Source organism: Neomonachus schauinslandi, chromosome 3 (assembly GCF_002201575.2).
Source record: "Neomonachus schauinslandi chromosome 3, ASM220157v2, whole genome shotgun sequence".
In the NCBI taxonomy this organism is placed as follows: Eukaryota; Metazoa; Chordata; class Mammalia; order Carnivora; family Phocidae; genus Neomonachus; species Neomonachus schauinslandi.
Window position 1 is genome coordinate 142333643 of NC_058405.1, and position 9088 is coordinate 142342730.

A 9088-nucleotide genomic window follows, 5' to 3' on the forward strand; every position below is an offset into this window, starting at 1 on the left:
CCTGCTCCGCGGGAAGCCTGCTTCTCCCTCTCCCATTCCCCCTGCTTGTGTTCCCTCTCTCGCTGTGTCTCTCTCTGTCGAATAAATAAATAAAATCTTTAAAAAAAAGACTAGTAGAAAGGTGTAAATAAGACTAATTCAGGAAACAATCAAAAAATTACACAAAAAAACATGTAATATAATGTAGTCAAGAATTTAGAAATAGAAAAGGTCAAAATAGGCCAGAGAAATTAGGGTCACTGGCTCCCTATTTTTAATCTGCATATTTCCAGTAAATTCAGCAATATGAACCTAATGTATTTTTGAAATTAATTTATGAGTAACATAGAACAAATCTGTAGTGGTTATAGGTCAAGAATGGTGGCAGCAGACCAGAATCTTCTCTCAAATGGGCCATTGATCCTCTGGGTCCAGAGATTAGTTCATGTGTATGAGGTGCCATCATTCATAGCTGCATAATACTAGCTTGAGAAGTACAGTAAAAATAAATACAGTTTTACTATGGTATGATATATATATACATTCCTAAAAATTGTTGTGCTGTGTACATTGGTGCAGTAATAACCACAGAGCTTATGGGGAAAATAGGATTAGGAGCATAACCAAAGCTTTGTAAGTGACATATTTAAAAGAGGATAGAAACCTAACAAAAATAGCACAATTTTATACATGTTAAATGGTTAAGAAATACATAAATACTGCAATAAATATGGTACTTGATCTTGAAAAATACCTGAGATTTGCTTGTGGAACTGGACTTTGGAAGGGTTGCAGCTTGTGAGGTATTGCAAGGTAGCAGAGGAGAGTAAGATGGAATCCAGCAGAAAGTTTTAATACCAGATGTGAGTAGGTGTGGCTCATGACACAGTGAACTGAGATAACTGGTAGATATTTAATGTATATGTATTTTGTGTACTGTGTTCCTAGGTTCAGCTGAACGCAGTTATCTGTATTTACCCAGTATTTCTTATAGATGATACTGCACATAAGCAGACGTGAAAGTTATACTCAGTTGTTTCCTAATATTTCAATCATGTTGAGACAAATTTACATTTTCAAAACCAGCATTATAGTAGAAGAAACTGCATGTTTATAATTTCTTTTCATGACTTGAGTTACCAGCTTCAAGTTTAAAAGGTCTTAATTCTATACATTTATTTGTTCTACAAATGTAATTTTTATAAGTCGATTGTATGTAGCGGGCTACTGTATAGCAGGCTCTGTGCACGCGTCTTGCTTGGTTAGGTGCAGATGATTATAATCCATTTTTATGTTTCATATCAAAGACTAATTGTTGCATGAAATTAAGTAATTATTTTTCTCCACACTATATTTATATATTAAGAAGTAAGTTTTAAGGTGCATTTTCTTCCCCTAGAAATATGGTGTTCCCTTTAGCTTGCTTTAGTTTGAAAGTTTTCCTTGAAAACTTGACGTAATTTTGCTTGTTTGGCATGAATATTCCCTTAATGCACACTTGAGTCCTCATTTTTAAAGTTGTTAATAGGTGGTCTGATTTGTGCTGTGTGTAATTTCCAAGGAGTAAAGCATTCCTAGACCAGAACATTTTTATTCTTTGGCTGATAGAACATAGCATATAGAAAAAAGATGGTTGTTTCTTGGTCCTAGAGAAGTATTTGATCATTTATATAGAACCTCCCATAAAACAAGAAAGATTTTATAATTTCAAAGACATTTAAACTGACATGCAAGGCAAATGTTTGAGGAATTTTTCAGAATTTGTAACTAAACCTGTTGATTAGAAACTCCCTAATTCAACATTTGGCATAGTTTGGAGGAAGTTGGGCTTAACATTTACCTTTTGCTGTTTACAGATAAGGACTTACCAAGCAGAGTATATAGGTGAAACAAAGTGTTAAGAGGAATTTTAATGTACTTAAGAAAATAAACTATTTTGAAGCACTTAAAAAAAATACACATTATTAGATGAGTTAGTACAATGCCAATTATAATTTTAAAAAATAATGTGTTGATACTATCTTAGCTCAGTTATAAGGGTATTCTGTTAAACTTAGTTTACAAAATATATAAAATTCAGGTTAGTCTTGATGCCATTCATTTCAAATCCATAATCTTTTTGCTTAAATACACATGGTACTGGAATAGCTTTTTAAAGCTATTATATCAGCTACCAAGAAAATTAAATTAGACCCTGCCTTTCCAGTAAATTCTGTGACCCTGACACCATTAACAAAGCCACTCCTCAGGACGGCAGGACTTAAGCTTGGGTTGAATGTTTTGCAGGTGAGGATTAAGCATGTTTGGCAGACACGTTCAGGGACGTTTTCTTAACTGCACGCATGGGTGCATGAACACAATGATGTCTGTCAGGTTTTTGTTTTCATCATTTCACCATATGTGAAGTTTTGAAAAAGTAATGCTTTCATTATAATGTGTTAATACAGTAGAATTCTTTCGAAGGAGAACTCTGGAAGTCCTTTCAGACAAATGTTTAGTATACTCATTCAATAACAAAGCTTTTGTCAGACTAAAGGTAACCCACTTTTGCACAGATTGAATATGTTGTAGTGGGGAAAAATTACACTCTTAGAATTTGCCCAGGTGGTCTGTGATGTATATAATCAGTGGCCTGAAACTGTTTACAGTTACTTAAAAAGATTACTTAATAGAATAAATGAGCAAGTGCCATAGAAGCAAATCAACAGAATTAAACATCAAAGAATAAACATAGATTGCTTTTGTCTTTAGAGAGTTCTTTTTTGTTTAATGAATTTCCTAGGCTTGGTTCATGCCTTTTAGTATCTTTATTACAGTCCATCTGACATGCTTTAAACATGTATTTTGGTAAATACGTAGCTTGTCTGTGTTCTTACTACAATTTCTTTCAGTGATCGCTTGATCTAATGGCTGCCACAAAGTCACGACCCAGTAGATGCCTGTTAACCCACACTTCAGACTTGGAACAGAATAGAAGAACTGCTTCTATTGCCAGTGAATATTCTTTTCTTAATCTCATTCAAGTCTGTGTTCAGCCTGTACCACTTTGTGGAAACTGCTCATAAGGGCAGTTTTCCCATCCATCCCAATAGAGTTTTCTTACTCCTAATCCTTCCATCCTCCCTGTAGCATGTGAGACTTGGGAGCTAATTTATTTGTCCATACGTTTATTCCTTCAACAAATTATTAAAGGCATTTTATTGTTTTCAGTGCTAGTCTGTCTATAATCCTTTGTTTTTCTACTTTCGTGTCAGATATTGTCTCTCTCTCCCTCTCATGCCTTTGCTCTGTATCGCTTCTCTCTCTCTCATCAGAGCAAGCATTCAGACATTTATCGAGCACTTTATGCCAGGATACATTGATAAGTGAGACCCAGTTCTCTCCCTGAAGTAGCTCACAGCACAACACTCCCCATTTGACCTCACCCTTCCTAGTCCAGGCTCCTTTTCCCTGGTGGGAACCATTTGTTGGTGACACTCCTTCTTGCTCCCCTCTCTGCCGAGGTGTTCTTGCTGCAGTTTTCTCCTCACTGTGACCTGAAGTTGCCCTTATTTTCTTAAGGTCTGTCATTCTCTGAGAAGTTTTTACTTTTTCCTCTTGTAGCCCATACTGGTCTCTTATTCTCTGTTCTTATGTTTTAGTAAATTAATACATTATTTTTCCTCTTAATATTTTATGAAACAGTATTCATTTTGTACCCATCTAGATTATAACATCCTCCTTGGCCATGCTTCTTTTATGCTTTATTCCAGTAATGTCCGTACCCTCAAGAAATGTTGGCACCCATTTTTGGTTTGTAGAGAATACTTTTTGGCTTCTGTTTTATTTTTTGAATGATAAAGAATGATGAGAGTTAATAAAATTGCCACATTGCATGGAATAACAGGACTGGGAAGACTATACTACTCATTGTCTTCTTGTAAATAACAGATTTGCAAAGGTTCTGATTCAACACATTGTATTTGTGCTTATAATGTGTTGTGGCTATGAGATTCTGGTTTTCATAATATTTGTATCCAACACATATTCATTTAAAAATAAATCTGAAGTACTATGAAAGTCAAAAACTTTTCCTGATGTTTAAAATTTAGAAATATTGGTAGAAGATAAAAGGAGAAGTCTGTATTTATTTAAATATATTCCAATATAGATAGTAGGTAGCTAAGGAGCATTTGTTTCTGTGAATACTTCTGTATAAATCTATGTATTATGTACCGGTTTTGCATGACAGATTACTACAGAGCCATTTTTGGAAAGACTTCAATTGAGATGTGTTCAGGATGTACTTAGGAACATTTTAGGAAATAGATCAGGCTGACAGGAAACTGTGGAAATGTAGAATTTTTAAAAGCTGCTTGAAAGTGTCTCAAGTTCTAATTTGGGAAGACATTATCAGTTTATTTCAGGAAATCCACATTTAAAGCCTTCCCTTCACAAAGAGCTATTTGGAGGTGATGCTGTATCATTAGAGAGAAAAAGTCATGGATAGGCATGTGCAGTGTCTGGGCATCTGGAAAAGAAAATCTTGATGGAATTATCATTGCCCCTAAGTCTGTTTGCCTCTTCCAACAATAAAGTAAGATTGTATATCTTTATCTGAAGCAAAATTTTCAGACAGGTGGCAAGCCTTTACCATACAACTAAAGAAAAACTTATTTCTTTAGAGTTTGTGGTTTAGAGGATATTTTTCATGTTTTAAAATAAATTATACTAAATTATTTTTTCTTTCCCCTTAAAATGTGCGTGTTAGGTTCGAACAATATACAACTTCTTTAGATACTTTGTTTTCAGTTGGTATAAACAGGCAATATACCGATATACTAGTTTGCCACTAATGAGTTTTCTTAACAATGAGAACACTAAGTACACTGTTGATGACCATACAAAAATAGACATTTTTGAAAGTGAATCTAACATTTAGTCAGTTCTTCTTGGTTACTTGGTTACTTTGTGTCATGGAGCAAATGAAGTTTTTTAATCTATAAAATAACATGTTTGCTGTTCTCAACTTAAGAATTGTGATGTTGGGGCGCCTGGGTGGCTCAGTCGGTTAAGCGTCTGCCTTCAGCTCAGGTCATGATCCCAGGGTCCTGGGATTGAGCCTCACGTCGGGCTCCCAGCTTGGCAGGGAGCCTACTTCTCCCTCTGCCTGCTGCTCCCCTTGCTTGTGCGCTCTCTCTCTCACTATCTCTCTTTCTGTAATAAATAAATAAAATCTTTAAAAAAAAAATTGTGATGTTATTTTATAATGGAATTATCTGAGTTACACCAGACCACACACTGACCTGGGTTTGAGGGTAGATGGACATGATTCCTCACTACCTCTCTATATTTCATGAAGGTTTACAAGAGGGTTTCTCTGTGGCTTAGCTGATTGTAGGAATTAAATGCTATTGTTGTTTTTCTGAAAACAGGAGAAGTAGATTATAGTCCTATTGTTGAATTCTTATTTTTCTCTTTTTCCATTCTAGATTAAAGAGTCTATTGTTGGTGAAATCAGACGGGAAATTGTAAGTGGACTTTTGGCAGCGGTATCTTCAAGTAAAGCATCTAATTCTAAGCAAGATTAAATGGAATTTATAGGTAAATTTTACTTAGTTTTTAATGCTTTGTTTTCTTAGTACCCAGGATTGTTTCTCTGGCTAATTTTTAATTTTTAGAATATATAGAATAGGTTACCCTGCAGTGTGAAAAACTCATACAGCCCTATTGGAAGTGCAAGCAAGTCAAATTTCATAATACTCACCTCTAGGGGATTATCGATAGTGTATTATTTTACTGAAATTTCATTATAGTAAATAAATACTGGAATTGAAGGAATCAGAACTTGCAAACCAAACATCATTTTGATACCATTGGACCAAGATTGAGAATTAATCACAAATTATTAGTATCTTTCTTAATTTTTTTGTCTTTTAAAGAAAAGTATCCCGGGGTGCCTAGGTAGCTCAGCCAGTTAAGTGTCTGCCTTTGGTTCAGGTCATGATCCCAGCGTCCTGGGATCAAGCCCCGCATCTGGCCCCCTGCTCAGCGGGGAGTCTGCTTCTCCTTCCCGGTGCTCTTGTGCTCTCACTTGCTCTCTCCCTCTCAAATAAATAAAATCTTTAAAAAAATAAAGTATTCTATAGGTCCATATGTAATCATATCATAATTTATAAAAAAGGATGTTATATATACACACACACACATACATATGTGTATATACATATTTAGAGAAGATTCTCATCCTCCTTTTAAAGAACCTTTTAACACTAATATTTGAAAAATGTTTAATGCTCCCTTCTCTTTCTTTTTTAAGGTTGGCATGGATCCTATTGGCTGTGCGATGTTGGAGTTATCAATGATATACACTGGTGGAGGTGTTACTTGTGCTTCAGAAGATACTTGCTGCTGAGCTGGGCTACTGTATACAGTGTACAATGTTTATTTCTTCTACGCATATCTTTTTTAAAAACGTACATAGAAACTTAGGCACTTTGCTGACTTTATTTCTTTTCTAAACTACCAAAACTGTAGCCATTTGAAAAGCCTAATATTTATTTGTATGTCAATATTTTCCAATTGATTCCCTATATAGAATTAATTTTAAAACTTGAAAACTTCCAGACTTAACCAACTTATAAATAACATATTTCTTCAGACTAGCTTCTTAAAACACTGACCTCTATGAGGTATTTACTGTGCAATAACTGATTCATTTTTTTGAGCTTGAAGCAACCAATGATTTTCCCTCCACTGCTATTAATTAGTGTCACTTCCAAGAAGAAAAATTGTTCTGTTGTAAAAATTGCTCTTAATTCTTGAGGAGGTTACTAATAGCAGTAGGATAGAATTGTATGAGGTTACCTACAACTACTTAATGTTCTTACACTGTAAGCATTGTTACTTTACCAAGACAAATGTAATTTTATTATAGCTTATGTAGTATTTTTCTTTTGGAAATAAGCCTTATGTTAAACACTATACTTTTTGCATTGTCCAGACTTCTTATAAGGAGATGTTTCTCCTTCTTTTAGACTAAACAGAGTATTGCCAAAATAATGGGACCTCTGACTTGAATGGATAGAAATGAATAAGCTGGTTTTGTTTTTCAAAATGGAAGTAATTTAGATTTGTTCTCCTCATAATAGATGGTTTTAATTCAGTTTTAACCAGTGAGAACTTCTTGTTTTTGGGGGGGGGCGGGGAAGAAGGTGGTTTCCTATTTGGTTTTGTATGTATTAAATAAATGTGTAAAGTAACAACCAAATTTATTAGAATTATTCCTTTAGCATTTATAATTTTCAACTCTTATTATATTTCTTTGTGTGAAATTTTAATCAAAGGTGGTTGAGATGTTAACAATATTCTTTGAAAGAATATCTAAAAGGTTTATAAATGTTTGAATTATCACACAAAGGCTGATTTCTAAAAATAAAACAATAAAGTATTTATTTTGCCTAACATCTTTTTAATAGTTCCTTTTCTTTACAATGTGAAGAATTTGGATTAGATTTGATGAGTAACAAGGTCCAAAAAAATTGGATATAACCTAATAGGTTGATATTCCCTTTTCCTGGAGAGGCTTCTATGATGCTTTGAAAAATACAGTTAAGACCAGACCACCCTGGAGAAAGAGCTTGTACTGATGCCTCTTGGTCTCATCTAGTTTTGTGGTCCTAATGATTACCATCTGAAGCCAAATAAAACTTTCCTTTAAATGTACTATTAAACTCCAAAGAGCAGACATTAAAGTATCGTTTTATTCTCTGGTCAAATTTTTCAATTTAGTTGATTCTAATATAATAGTAATGATACATATAAACCAGGCACCCCATATTAAAAGTAATACAGGCATCAGTGATTTTAATTGTTCAGCTTTGTAGCCACTTACAGTTCATTTCTGACAATACAAGATACCCAGAGTTTGATAATCAAAATTAGAGATGTAACAGTTGCAGTAATAGACAAAACCAATGGGCAGATCATTTCTCTAGTGTATAAATGAAATAAAGTGAACTTCACTATTAGAGTTTCATCCTTTTCTCCATTTTAAATCTTTGTGTTTAAAAGCCACCATGCTAGCTCCTGTTATGTAGAAATGAATGAGAGAGAGAAGAAGGCATCTTTTTTTATATGGGTAAGTGTACAAGTACCAAATGAAAAAATATGAAGAAGAATCATAAAAAGAACTTGAGAGAGTGTAGCCTGGGTGGTCAGAGAAGTCTTTACCAAGAAGATGTGGTTTGTGTGAAGTCTTAAAAAATGGGAAGTGGAAAGGATGGGGTTCAAATAGTCAAGAATATTAGTAAAGGTTATTCAGAATGTATAAATTGAGTTTGAGTTCCTACGTGCATGATGAAGAACTGTTTTTGAGAACCCAAGTTGTCTGTAGCTTGCACATGTGCTCAGAGCCTGAAGAAAGAAGGCAAAGAAGAAAAAGAATCTTGAAATGGTGGTTTGGAATTTGGGAGTCACTGTGAGTGATATACCATGGACAAAACTGGGCAGCTACTCAGACTTGAGTACATATTGTTCCTCTACAAACGTTCAATTGAATTTCAGTAACATTTAAAATATGCATTACATCAGTTAAGACTATTTGCTCAGCTGGCCATCTTCAACTTTCTAAAAAAAACACTTCATGTTTTTAGAGCAGTTTAGGTTTACAATACGCTTCAACTTTTTTAGAGGACAATAAGGATGCAGTGAAGTACATGTAAAATAAGGTAAAGAAAAAGTCTGGGGGATTCCTGAGGAGATGTTATACTGCCCATGCTCCTCACTTGTCCACATGGGAGTGTGGTGGTAGTGAAAGAATAATACAAAACCAAAGCATAGGTTCTCCTTTTTTCTGTTTTCCTCTCCTGGAAAGGAAGAATTGATAGCTTCCAAGAAGTGGGAAGAGGAAATATTCTTTCTTATAATTAAAGCTGAAGCTCTAAGTTGTAATAAGTTATGTATGACTGATTATTAGAATCTTTTATAAATGTTGAAGTAATTAGCACTTATCTTGGCTGCATTCTAAGTGGAGAAAGTTAAGATGTCATATCTAATTAATAGTTCCTCTCCTATATGTTTTTTTATTTGTTTATTACTGTTAAATCCAGCCCTTTACCTTATTCACTTT

At 34.3% G+C, this 9088-nt stretch overlaps 1 protein-coding gene across 4 annotated transcripts in view; it reads left to right on the forward strand.

Moving 5' to 3' along the window:
* Window positions 1–6956, forward strand: part of ITPRID2 (ITPR interacting domain containing 2) — a 39258-nt gene extending 32302 nt beyond the window's left edge. For 3 of the 4 annotated variants that reach the window (XM_021703327.2, XM_021703326.2, XM_021703328.2), the window contains 2 exons: window positions 5451–5562; window positions 6278–6359. In XM_021703327.2, coding sequence (XP_021559002.1) covers window positions 5451–5549 — 99 coding nt within the window. In that variant the 3' untranslated portion in view covers window positions 5550–5562; window positions 6278–6359. Of the gene's footprint in view, window positions 1–5450; window positions 5563–6277 lie in introns of all 4 variants that reach the window. The other variant, XM_021703329.2, reaches the window with a different exon arrangement.
* Window positions 6957–9088: the final 2132 nt, after the last annotated feature.